This window comes from Gekko japonicus, unplaced genomic scaffold (assembly GCF_001447785.1).
Source record: "Gekko japonicus isolate JY-2015 unplaced genomic scaffold, Gekko_japonicus_V1.1 scaffold4505, whole genome shotgun sequence".
NCBI classification, from domain to species: domain Eukaryota; kingdom Metazoa; phylum Chordata; class Lepidosauria; order Squamata; family Gekkonidae; genus Gekko; species Gekko japonicus.
This window is the reverse complement of record NW_015165971.1, coordinates 13,890-27,601: the sequence shown is the minus strand read 5'-3', so window position 1 is coordinate 27,601 and position 13,712 is coordinate 13,890. Positions and strand designations below refer to the sequence as shown.

Here is a 13,712-nt window from a genome sequence, read left to right as displayed (position 1 = left end):
AAAGAAGAAGAAGAAGAGATTGGATTTATACCCCGCCCTTCACTACCCAAAGGTGTCTCAGAGCGGCTTACAAACTCCTTCCCCTCCCCCTCCCCACAACAGACACCCTGTCAGGTAGGTGGGGCTGAGAGAGCTCTTGACAGAAACGGCTCTTTTTCAAGAGCAGCTCTTATCAGAACCATGGCTTGCCCAAGGCTGTCCATCCAGGTGCAAGCGGAGGAGTGGGGAATCAAACCCGGTTCTCCCAGATTAGAGTCCGCGCACTTAACCACTACACCAAACTGGCTCTGGTATCTGCACATGCCAATAAAGGTGACTGACTGAGTGACATTAAGAATGTAAGAAGGGCCCGCCGGATTAGGCCAGTGGTCCACTCAGTGCTGCTCCGGAGGAAGGGGTATCATTGGGGACCCCTGCACTAGCAACTCTGTCTCCAACTGCTGCAGTTTTACAAAGGAACGGCCCCTGTCCTGGACGTTTCGACAAGAGGGATCAAAATCCCAACTTTACCTCGGCCGATCCGGTCACGTTCAGATCCGCCGCCGACAGCTGCCTTTTCTTTTGCACTAGGATGGGTTTCCGCCTCTTCCTGCGCCTCGCCAGCTGGCTGTGTTTCCTCTCCAAGCTGCGGCTGTCAGTCTCCCCAAACGGAGGCTTCGCAACTTTCCTCCTCTTCCCGTAATAATAAGCTGGAACAAAATGTGAGCAGGAGACCCCCAACGTCACACCAAATCATCCAACAGCCTGCGTTTAGCAGCACGGTCACATTTCTTTAAAAAGATCACATTATTGTGGCCCCCTCCTAAAGTGCTGATTTGGGCTAAGCAACGGATGAGGTCCTATTTTATGTTGTCGAAGGCTTTCCCGGCCGGAGTTCATTAGCTGTTGTAGGTTTTCCGGGCTGTATGGCTGTGGTCTTGGCATTGTAGGACCTGGCGTTTCGCCAGCAGCTGTGACTGGCATCCTCAGAGGTATCACACAGAAAGATGGAGTACTCTCTGTGTGAACACAGGAAATTCACAAACACCTCCCCCTCCAGACCTCCAGTGACCACTGTTCCACGCCCAGAAGATGACCACTTTGACACAGAGAGTACTCCATGGAGTGTGGAGGCTACCTTAAAATCTGATGATCAAATGAAGTGAAAGCAGCATGCAGCACAGAGGGGAATTTCTATTCCTTGTGGTTCAGGAAAAGTAGAGGCAATGGAGCACATATTATTGCACTGTTTGTACTATAAAGAAATTCGGGGAAAGTTTCTTCAACCCATATTAGGGAAGTTCCTTGGCTACCCAGATGCGGAGATAAGCAAGACATTTCTATCGGATTCCAATCCTCCACTCTCTCTCATTTGTGTGCTAGGTTTCTGGCAACAGCTTATAGAATTCGTAAGGATCAAGTAAAGAACTGAAGCAGACAAAATAGGAAGCACATTGGATGGATTTCATTTTATTTGTCTATAATGTAATTTATAGGTGTTTATATGTAGTTCAGGAGCTGCGGTGGCTCAAGTGGTTAAGACGCTGAACTGCAGGCTGCGGAAGGTCGGTAGTTCAGCAGTTCGAGACCCGGGTGCGGCAAGACGGGGTGAGCTCCCTTCTCTAGTTCCAGCTCCTGCCAAACTAGCAGTGCGAAAGCAAGAAATTGCAAGTAGATAAATAGGTACCACTTCGGTGGGGAGGTAACAGCGTTCCGTGCGCCTTGGTGTTTAGTCATGCCGGCCACATGACCACGGAAATGTCTTCGGACAGCGCTGGCTCTTCGCCTTTGAAACAGAGATGAGCACCGCAACCGTAGAGTCGGATTCGACTGGCTTTCGAGCAAGGGAACCTTTACCTTTACTATATGGAGTTCAACCAAAGGATCCCAGATAAGACTGCTATAAGTGCAGACTGGTTTATAAATGTTTTACGAATGAACCCTAGAGATTTTAAACTGTTTTGACTGAATTGTGCTGGTTATGCACCGAATAAAAACTGACTGCCTATTCCAACATGGGTTTCGTAAAACAACGGAGGGAAAAGACGATGCAGAATCAGCCAAAATGTCCCGACTGGCCTACAGGAACCCGGACAGTTGACAATCTTCTATAAGCAGATGCCTGTGCTTTGGTCCCACTTGTACTCACTGTATTTTGTTTTTGTATGGACGGAGCAGTTTTCCGGGCAGCCGTCCGTCACTGGCACAGGGCTGAATAAATTCGGACAACATTCCAGCTTGGTGCAGACCTTCCGGCAGAAATCCAGGACTTGGTCCGATGTGCGGACAATCTTGACTGTCGCCCTGTAGGTTTTCCCTCGGTATCTGTCGGTGCAAGTCACAACCCGGTCAGCATGACTCAATCAAGAACTTAGTAGATTTCTAACCTGAAATACTACTGTTGGGACTTAAAATGGAAGAAGTTAATGTGGGGAAAAGGACTTTGATGTGGTATATGATTACAACAGCTAGAATGACTTATGCTCAATGCTGGAAGCAAGACAGAGTTCCGGAAATCGGGGACTGGATAAAGAAATTACTATTTATGGTTGAAATGGACAAAATGACAAGGAAACTTAAGAATCTTGAAGCAGAAGAATTCTATGCAGACTGGAAAGACTTTAAAGATTACTTAGAGAAATATTGGGATGTAAAGGACAATTTAATTTGCTTTGACAGTTATTGAAAAGCGAGTGTTACTAAAAGAAAATTAGTTAGAAGTGAATGATGAGTGAAAGAAATGTTACTGGTATACTATGATGAAAGGATTAGGGAAAATTAGAAGTAAATTAAAGAATTGGGCTGGAGGTTGGAGCACTGTGGGAAGCTAAGGGGGGGAGAAAAATAGAAGTAAGGATGTATAATGACTAATATTACAATTTGTATCTGACTTAATAATATATCCTAATGAAGTGTTTTTGAAAAGAAAAAAAAAGGACTTAGTAGATTTCTTTTTTTTAAATGTACTCCTCCTGGGAAGACGAGCTGGTTTTTATACCCTGCTTTTCTCCTACCTTAAGAAGCCTCAAAGCGGCTTACAATCGCCTTGCCTTCCTCTCCCCACAACAGGCACCTTTGTAAGGAGATAGGTGGGGCTGAGAGAGCTCGGAGAGAACTGCTCTTGAGAGGTCAGCTCGGAGAGAACTGGGACTGACCCAAGGTCACCCAGCAGGCTTCAGGTAGAGAAGGAGTGGGGAATCAACCCCGGTTCTCCAGATTAGAGTCTGCTGCTGTTAACCACTACACCACGCTGCCTCTCCCCACAACAGGCACCTTATGACGTACCATGGGGTTGAGAGTGTACTGACAAGGACTGTGACTGCCCCGTGGGCACCCAGCAGGCTTTATGTGGAAGAAGAAGAGCTGGATTTTATACCCTGCTTCGGGGTGACGTAGGCACGTCACTTATTTCTGACTTCTTCCTTCCCCGCGGGGGTAATTGGGGGGCGGAGCGCCTGAAACTGGGGGATCCCCCGCCCTACTGGGGGACCTGGCAACCCTTGTCCCACTGCCTAAATGCATCCTGGAAGGTACCCAGAACAACACTGGAGAAGACAGTCAATTGCAGGTAAGGTTTGCTTACACATATTTCTCTACCGTTCCTGGTCTTTATTACGATCCTTTGATAAGCCCGTCAAAGAATCTTAGGATTTTCCGGGAACCATTTATATGTGGACCCGAACAAGAGATTAGAGAGATAGACTCTGAACGTATACATTACAATGGTAATTAGAAAACGTGTTTACAAAGGAATGATGTATGTTTATTTGTAAAACTGGATCTAAGTGGTTTAAATTGTTAGTTGATTCTCTGTGCTCTACTGTTTCCCGGATGTCGTAACAACCCACACCTTGTCCCACATCCCTACCCTACCCCTTCTTAAGGAAATCAATAATAAAAATCTTAAATGAAAAACAACAGCAACGAAGAATTTTAGGATTTTCCAGAACATAGTTTGGAAGCACCCTCTACTCCCCCTTCTAATTTTCAACAACCTGCTTGGGCAGACGCCCAATAAAATATCTAAAACGCCACTGAACCGAATGGCATCAGCTCAGACGTTCCCATTATTAATAGCGTAATTGCCGTTCCAACAAGCCTTTCATTTCGCCAGCTATCTTTTAAGTAATAAAAAGACACCGGGCCCTATTAGCCGGGAGCACGGTGCAGACTTTAAAGTTCAGCGGGCTCCGTGTCAACTGTAGCATTAACAAGATTCCTCGGTGGAAAATGGATTTCGCTTTTCCAATTAAACATATTACAAGCGAGGCTAAAGGGAACGGAGATCAAAGATCGCCGGCGTAATGACCCATATAAGGGAACTTTGAAGGGGGGGGGGAAATAACACGCTGATATAATCCAAGAATACGGAGAAGTCTTGCTTTGAACAGCGGGTTTACTATCTGACCTTCTTTATTCCATGCCAGGGCTATTTTTGGGCAGGAACGCACAGGAACGGAGTCCCGGCTGGCTCCTGAGTTGGCCACGCCCACCAGGAACGCATTAGCATAATAGGCCACACCTAACAGCAGAAACGAATTAGGACTGGCTACATTAGGGGTGTGTGGCCTAACACGCAAAGGAGTTCCTGCTACAAAAAAAGCCCTGAGTTTTGACAACAAAGCAAACAGAATAAGAAGCAAAAGGTGGGTGTGGCTGGATGAGCACGCTTCTGATAACATGGGGGTGTGGCCTAATATGCTAATAAGATACGGTGTCAGGGGTGTTGCCTAATATGCTAATGAGTTTCTGCTGTTGGGTGTGGCCTATTATGCTAATGAGTTCCTGCTGGGCTTTTTCTACAAAAAAAGCCCTGTCCATGCCCATGTCTCACAGTGATGCCAACAAGTCACAGCCAACTTACGGCAACCCTGTAGGGTTTTCAAGGCAAGAGACATTCAGAGGTGGTTTGCCATTGCCTGCCTCTGTGTCACAACCCTGGTATTCCTTGGTCTCCCATCCAAGTCCTAACCAGGGCTGACCCTGCTTAGCTTCGAAGATCTGACAAGATTCGGCTACCCTGGGCCATCCAGGTCAGGGTGAACAGTCAATACCCTACACCTATGGAAGTTACAGTTATCATTGGCTATTGGTGGTGGGAAATGGCCCTCAAGCTGACTTCAAGGCAAGAGATGTTCAGAGGTGGTTTGCCATTGCCTGCTGCCGTGTCATGACCCTACATAAGAACGTAAGAGAAGCCAATGGTGGATCAGGCCAGTGGTCCACCCAGTCCAACACTCTGTATCACACAGTGGCCAGAAACACCAGGGGCCATCAGGAGCTCCAGCAGTGGGGGCAGGACACCAGAAGCCCTCCCACTGTTGCCCTCCCACCCAAGCACCAAGAAGACAGAGCATCCCTTGCCCCAGACAGAGTGTTGCATCTATACCTTGTGGCTAATAGCCACTGATGGACCTCTGCTCCGTATGCTTTATCCAATTCCCTGGCCTTCTTTGGTGGTCTCCCATCTGAGTATCAACCAGGGCTGACCATGCTTAGCCTCAGAGATCTGATGAGATCCAGGCTAGCCAGGGCCGTGCAGGTCAGGGTGGGCAGTGGTGTGATGTAGAAGAAGGAGGAGGAGGAGGAGGAGAAGGAAGAGGAGATTGGATTTATACCCCGCCCTTCACTACACGAAGGAGTCTCAGAGCGGCTTACAGACTCCTCTCCCTTCCCCTCCCCACAACAGACACCCTGTGAGGTAAAAGAAGAAGAAGAGATTGGATTTATAACCCGCCCTTCACTACCCAAAGGAGTCTCAGAACGGCTGACAAATTCCTTTCCCTTCCCCTCCCCACCACAAGAAGAAGAAGAGATTGGATTTAGACCCCACCCTTCACTACCCAAAGGAGTCTCAGAGCGGCTTACAAACTCCTCTCCCTTCCCCTCCCCACAACAGACACCCTGTGAGGTAGGTGAGGCTGAGAGAGCTCTGACAGAAACTGCTCTTTTTTCAAGAACAGCTGAGCCAGAACTACGGCTTGCCCAAGGTCATCCAGTAGGTGCAAGTGGAGGAGTGGGGGAATCGAACCCGGTTCTCCCAGATTTCAGGCCGCGCACTTAACCACTACACCAAACATGTAGTGGTTAAAGTTTTGTTCTAGGCCTGGGGAGATGGTCAAAAGGGCTGTCAAGTCACAGCTGACTTAAGACCACCCCGCCGGGTTTCTGAGGCAAGAGACGAACAGAGGTGGTTTGCCACTGACTGCGTCTGCACAGTGACCCTGGACTTTCCTGGGCAGTCTGCCATTCAAACACTAACTAGGGCTGACCCTGCATAGCTTCCGGGTTTAGCTGGCGCCCCCCCAGGCCCCCTTACAAAAAAAAAACCCTTGCTGTGGTGCTGCGGGCCGTCAGGGTGCAAGTCTCCTACCAGGTACATTTTTGTGTGGAACCACCAACGCACGCTACCACTTCCCGTGGTAGTGAATTCCACACGTTAATAAAGCCAGACAATAACGAAATGGTTCAGAAAGGTGTATGGTAATGGCACGGGGACTGCAGACTGTGTTAGTATGTATGGTATGTACTATCTGTTGTTGTACGGCTTTGTAGCCAGCCCAGCCACTGCACACCACGTCTCTTCCGGGCCCAGGAGAAAGCTGAAAGTGGAGGTCAAGCTGCTCCTGCTGTGGCGACGTGGGAAGGGGCACTAGAGCTCCTTGGGGAGGGAGGGAGCTCCTCGGGAAGGGCTGCCCTGGCTGGGGGGGAGGGAGCTCCCCCCCAATTTATTTAGCTGGCGCCCCCCCCAGGCCCTCTTACAAAAAAAACACACCCTTGCTGTGGTGCTGCGGGCCGTCAGGGTGCAAGTCTCCTACCAGGTACATTTTTGTGTGGAACCACCGACGCAAGCTACCACTTCCTGTGGTAGTGAATTCCACACGTTAATAAAGCCAGACAATAACGAAAATGGCTCAGAAAGGTGTATGGTAATGGCATGGGGACTGCAGTGCAGACTGTGCTACTATGTATGGTATGTACTATCTATTGTTGTACATATGATCTGCTAGGTAACTTTGGCACGGCTGGCAACCCTAGCCTAGTAGTTAGCGGCTTGATACCTCCCAACCAATGCTCCCACTAAGCTGTGGAGTCTTGTGAGCAAAAATGTCCTCTTTCTGAGCTACCGGCATTAAAGTTGTGAGCGAGCAATTGGGCTGCTGCGTAAATCAGTTTGCTCTGGAGCCCTCCTTCCTGAGCTAGGACAAAAGTCCGTGAGCCGGAGGCTAAAAAAACTGTGAGCTGGCTCACACTAACTCAGCTTAGAGGGAACACTGGTCCCAACACCACCCGGAAGGTTTACATCTGAGCATCCCTACCAAGGTGACTTTTACTCTGGTTTTTTATATGAAATTTGAACTTTTTTAAATCTTAAAATTTAACTGTTGAATTCTATGCGTTCTTTTGCGGTCACAATATTCTGTATGACCTCGTAAGCTGGCCTGAGACCGATCGCAGGGAGGGTGGGATATAAATCAAATCAAATCAATCAGTCAATCAATCAATGGTTTAGCATGTCATGTTAATTCTTATTTGTTTTGGCTGTTTTCGAATTTCTGCATCCCTTAATCCTATTTCATTGCTTACTGAATGCCCACCCCATTGACTGTAACGACTTACTCCGTGTAATCCACCTTGACTCTCAGTGAGAAAGGAGGACTTGAAATAATGTACATTAAACTAAATAAATAAATATTGCCCCGGTCAGAATACGTTATGCAGAGGGGGAAAAAAAAGCTTAGAGGGAACACTGGTCCCAACACCACCCGGAAGGTTTACATCTGAGCATCCCTACCAAGGTGACTTTTACTCTGGTTTTTTATATGAAATTTAAACTTTTTTAAATCTTAAAATTTAATTGTTGAATTTTATGCGTTCTTTTGCAGTCACAATATTCTGTGTGACCTCGTCAGCTGGCCTGAGACCGATCGCAGGGAGGGTGGGATATAAATCAAATCAAATCAATCAGTCAATCAATCAATGGTTTAGCATGTCATGTTAATTCTTATTTGTTTTGGCTGTTTTCGAATTTCTGCATCCCTTAATCCTATTTCATTGCTTACTGAATGCCCACCCCATTGACTGTAACGACTTACTCCGTGTAATCCACCTTGACTCTCAGTGAGACAGGAGGACTTGAAATAATGTACATTAAAATAAATAAATAAATATTGACCCGGTCAGAATACGTTCTGCAGAGGGGGGGGAAACCCGACATGCCATCTTGAAAGGTTCTATAAATTCTGCACCATGTGAGCATAAAATGGCATGATTTGTTCTTCAGTGATGAGCGGCTGTGTTTCTGCTACGGCAGAGAAGAGACTGGACCCTTCCGGCCAAGGGGAAAGTTACTGGAAGGGTGTATTTGCTTTCTTTAAGATCTAGGAATCCCAGCCGTCACATGTGGACATAGGTACCCGTGGAAATCTCCAACAGAGCTGAAACAGACCATGAATTTCTAAACATGTTACTGAGTGGTGTAGAAATTAACATGAGGGAGAGATGATGGGGGCGGGGGGTTGGAGCATCTTCCCTAAGTGTCGGGCACTTTTCAGTTTAGAAAAGAGCTGATTAAGGGGGGATAGACTTATTTATTTGATTCATTTTCGATTCTGCCCTTCCTGCGAATGGACTCGGGGCCCACTACAAGGCACACAATTTGTGATGACAGTCACATATCAGGTCGGTAATTAAACACAACATTTTAAAACAATACTAAAAACAACTATCACTGCAAAAGTCTCGATTGCTATGCTCAGTTTAGACATTGATAGAGGTTTATAACATTATGCATGGGGTGGAGAGAGTTGAGAAAGAGGAAATTCTCTCCCTCTCCCCAAAGATTAAAACTTGATGGCATCCAATGAAGCTGATGGGCAGTCGGTTCAGGACGGACAAAAGGAAAGATTACTTTACACAGAGACTGATTAAAATGGGGAATTCGCTGCCAGGGGGATGTCATGATGGCCGCAGGAAGAAACATCTATAAATCGAGTTTAGATCAATGGCTACGAGCCATGGTGGCTGAGAGGAACCTCCACATTCAGAGGCACTGAATCCTCTGAATCCCAGAGCCAGGGGGCAACATCAAGGGAAGGCCTTGGTCTCGATGCCCTGTTGTTGGCTCTCCAGAGGAACTCGTTGGCTGCTGTGTGAAGCAGGATGCTGGACTAGATGGCCCACTGGTCTGATCCAGCAGGTTCAATCCCCGATATCTCCAGTTAAGGATCTAGTCCTAGGAGATATGAAACGCCTCAGCTTGAAAGCAGCTGCCAGTCTAGGTAGACAGCACTGACTCTGATAGAACAACGGTTCTATTTAGAGCTGGTGCGACCTCATTTGGAATACTGTGTGCAGTTCTGGTCACCACACCTTAAAAAGGATATTATAGCTTTGGAAAAAGTGCAGAAAAGGGCAACTCGAATGATAAAGGGGTTGGAACACTTTCCCTATGAGGAAAGGTTAAAGCGCTTAGGGCTCTTTAGCTTGGAGAAAAGACGACTGAGGGGTGACATGATCGAGGTTTACAAGACTATGCATGGGAAAGAACAGGTAGAGAAAGAGGTACTTTTCTCCCTTTCTCACAATACAAGAACTCGTGGGCACTCCATGAAATTGCTGAGCGGTCGGGTTAGAACGGATAAAAGGAAGTACTTATTCACCCAAAGAGTGATTAACACTTGGAATTCACTGCCACAGGAAGTGGCGGCGGCTACAAGCATGGACGGCTTCAAAAGGGAATAAGATAAGCATATGGAGCAGAGGTCCATCAGTGGCTATTAGCCACAAGGTATAGATAGGGGCTCTGGGGCAAGTGATGCTCTGACATCTTGGTGCTTGGGGGGGGTCAACAGTGGGAGGGCTTCTAATGTCCTGGCCCCACTGCTGGACCTCCTGATGGCACTGGTATTTCTGGCCACTGTGTGATACAGAGTGTTGGACTGGATGGCCTGATCCAACATTGGCATCTCTTATGTTCTTATGTAATGGTCTGATTCAATACAAGGCAGCTCTTCACATGTTCACGAGCCCTCGAATGAAGCCCTTACTTTGCTTTGAGCGTCTCCTCCTGGAAGTTCCACCTGGGGTCTTCCACCAGCTGCAGCTCCCGCAAGACACTCCCGGGTTTGTAAGCCGAGTTGATGACCATGCTGAGGACCTGTGGAAAGATGGCAAAGAAAAACGGTACCTGTTTGAGAGGGGATGTAGGGTTGCCGGCTCCGGGTTGGGGAATACCTAGAGATTTGGGGGGTGGAGCCTGAGGAGGGCGAGGTTTGGGGGAGAGGAGGGACTTCAGTGGATATAATGCCACAGAGTCCATCTTCCACAGTGGCCTTTTTCTCCAAGGGAACTGATCTCTGTCACCTGGAGACCAGTTGTTATTCCGGGAGATCTCCAGCTGCTACCTGGAGATGGAGGAATTCCAAAAACGACATCCGTGACAAAAATAACGAAGAGTCAATAAAGATGAGTTGCTCACTGTAGTAATTTCTGTAGAAAATCTTCTTCTATCATCGCTCACACGCAAATGAATACTGCGCAAGGAACAATTCGTTTCACAATATTTGCTTTAGCTGAACATGTAGCAATCCCAGCCTATCAACTCCTGAAGGAAACATTCTATGTTGACTCTCTAATAACAGAGAGTCTAATAATTGGAGAGCCAATATGGGATGTTTCCTTCAGGAGTTGATAAGCTGTGATTGATACGACCATACATGACTACTGGAAATATCATTGCTATACGCTCAGATAGAGCAAATATTGTGAAACGAATTGTTCATTGCGCAGTATTCGTGTGAGTGATAATAGAAGGACATTTTCTACGGAAATTACTACAGCAAACCATTCTGCAACTTACCTTTATTGACTCTTCGCTATTTTTCGCACAGATGTTGCTTTTGGAATTCCACTTCCTCCCGTGATCTCTCATTTTTGGCTACCACCTGGAGGTTGGGAAACCTAGTGGGATGGTGTCCCATCTCCATGGGGTCCTCCGGTTTGCGTTCTGGAGCAATAAAAGGTCCACTGCCAGTAAGATCTTTCAGGAAGCCACATTCTTTCCTTGGCACCCTAGTCAACAACCCCAGGATGGTTCCATTGGCTGTTACGAAGGGAAGGGCTTTCTCGGGGATGGCCCCTTACCCGGTGGAATGCGCTCTTGGATGACACCCGTGCCCTGCAGGACTTTCTCAGTTTTCACAGGGCTTGTAAGGCTGAATTGCTCAGGCTGGCTTTTGGAGGTTAACCAGATGTTCGGGGCTTGGTTTGATGGTGCTGAGATACATTTTAATATCATACATGTATTATTTGATTTTGTTGGTTTTTAACTTAAATCTATTATGATGTTGTTTTTTAAGTATTGTAAGTCGCTGCAAGACCCTTTGGGAGATCAGAGACGGGAAAAAAAGTCTAATAAACGAGCCAACAAACAAATAAAATAAATGAATAGAAAGAATAAATAAACTTCAGAGCCTTATCGTTGGTTGCAATGGTGTCCTGAGCCAACCAGCGCATATAGTGGAACCTTTAATCCCACGTGCATGGCAAACGAGGCACCTTCCTGCCGGTCACAAACGAACAGAGGAGCAAGATTCAAGGTGAATAACAAGATTTCCAGGGTACAAGCTTTCGAGAAACAAAGTAGTAGTAGTGTTGGTTTTATACCCCACTCTTCACTAACCGAAGGAGTCACAGAGCCGTTTACAATCTCCTTCCCTTCCTGTCCCCACAACAGACACCCTGTGAGGTAAGTGGGGCTGAGAGAGTTCAGAGATAACTGCTCTTGAGAGAACAACTCTGAGAGAACTGTGACTGACCCAAGGTCACCCAGCTGGCTGCATATGGAGGAATGGGGAATCAAACCTGGTTCTGCAGATTAGAGTCCGCTGCTCTTAACCACTACACCAAACTGGCTTTCTTGGTCAGACACCTTCATCAGATAAGGAGCTCGAATCTTGCTCTTCTAATTGCACACCAACACGGCTACCCATCTGAAACCAACAGAGGGTCGGGGACAGGCTTTGGCTCAGTGGAAGAGCCTCTGCTTTGCATGCAGAAGGTCCCAGGTTCAATCCTCGGCATCTCCAGTTAAAAGGACGAGGTCGTAGGTGATAGGATGCAAGGGTTGTTGCCAGCTTTCTGTAGCCACAGTGTCCCATTGACCACTAGTATTCCCTCGCTTCCCAGGCATACACTAGAAAAGGAGGATTTTTCTGGGAATCCAGAAACCAAGATGTACACAGATTGCATTCTTCTGATGATGCTGTTTAATGTATGAAATCCCTAAGTCTTTCTTCCTCCTACACAGCTTCTTCACCACTTGACTGGCTTATTTTGTTCATATGGCCTGTACCAATCTTCACATTCACATCTGAGAAGTGTGCTCTGAGAATACGGTTGTTTCATTTTCAGGATGAGAAAAATAAAAGAGACAATATCGCCGGCTCTTATTTTCTTCAAGATGTCTGAGCTTAGCGTCTACCTCCCTTGGGAGCCCATTATCACCTAAGCCATGTTCTCCCAGCAATGACATTCTCTCCCAAAAAAACACTGCGGTGGAAAAGGGAATAAGGGGGAAAAGAAACTACCACATAAATCTCACCTCTTTGGCTTCTCTGGAGAAGGAGATCTAATTGGGTTTAACACCTCCACTGGAATTCCCATTCAGTTTTGTTAAACTTGAGACCAACGTGGTAGAGAGAAACAGGAAACCATTCCAAAAGTGCTTTGGAAATAGGTTGTACGTGTTCAGTACATCCAATGCTCACGGCAGAGAGGAAACACTGCAAGACTATTGACATGCTGCTAATGGAATGAACTTTGTGCCAACTGTTTGGGGGGCCGAATTTTCGGTTTCGTGCTAAAGTGGTAAGCTAGGAGCAGGAGAAAGGTCTGGGACACAGAAAGGTGGGAATGGGTTCCCCTGTAAATGCTCATCTGTTTGGGGGGCATGCAGGTATCTTGTTTCAAGAAAGCACTTCTGTTGCAGTTATTTAGAGCTTAAAATATAACATTTCAATGCTGCTACTGGAATGAACTTCATGCCAACTCTTCAGCGGACCGAATTTTCGGTTTCAGCTAAAGTGCCGACAAGCAGCAGGACAAAGGTCCGGGACACAGAAAGCTGGGAATGGGTTTCCCTTTCAACGCTCAGCTGCTTGGGGGCATGCAGGTATCTTGTTTCAAGAAAGCACTTCTGTTGCAGTTATTTAGAGCTTAAAACATGACATTTTGATGCTGATCAATAACTAGGTTTCTAGGAAAAAGAAAACTGGGCAAGGATTCAAAAGTCAACAACCCTGGCTCCGCCCACCAACTCACTCCCATGTTAAAGACAATGTTTTTTTAACCCCCTCCTCCCCAGCATGGATAGAAGTTCCAGCCTCGGCACAGCTCCCCTTTAGACGATCAGGTCGAGACACAGCTGGATGAACTCACAGGCACACAATGCTGTTTTATCCTGAGTCTGCCCATTGGTCAATATCATTTTGCTTCACCAGCAGGGTGCTTCCAGGGTACCAGGAGGAGGACTTTTGACATAATTTACTACCTGATCCTTTTAACTGGAGACCCTCTGCATGCAACACAGATGTTTTACCACTGAGCCATGGCCCCACTCCATGGTCCTTAAGAACATAAGAGATGCCAATGTTGGATCAGGCCAAAGGCCCATCCAGTCCAACATTCTGTATCACACAGTGGCCAGAAATACCAGTGCCATCAGGAGGTCC

General features: G+C 46.9%; 1 protein-coding gene across 1 annotated transcript in view; it reads right to left on the bottom strand.

Annotated features, from left to right (window-relative positions):
• The window catches only part of SFMBT2 (Scm-like with four mbt domains 2), a gene marked incomplete at its 5' end in the record, with an annotated part of 33,685 nt that overhangs the window by 8,737 nt on the left and 11,236 nt on the right, over positions 1 to 13,712 (bottom strand). Inside the window, 3 exons of the mRNA XM_015411469.1 lie at positions 511 to 689; positions 2,129 to 2,304; positions 10,029 to 10,138. Of these exons, the coding sequence (XP_015266955.1) occupies positions 511 to 689; positions 2,129 to 2,304; positions 10,029 to 10,138 (465 nt within the window). The remainder of the gene's footprint in view (positions 1 to 510; positions 690 to 2,128; positions 2,305 to 10,028; positions 10,139 to 13,712) is intronic.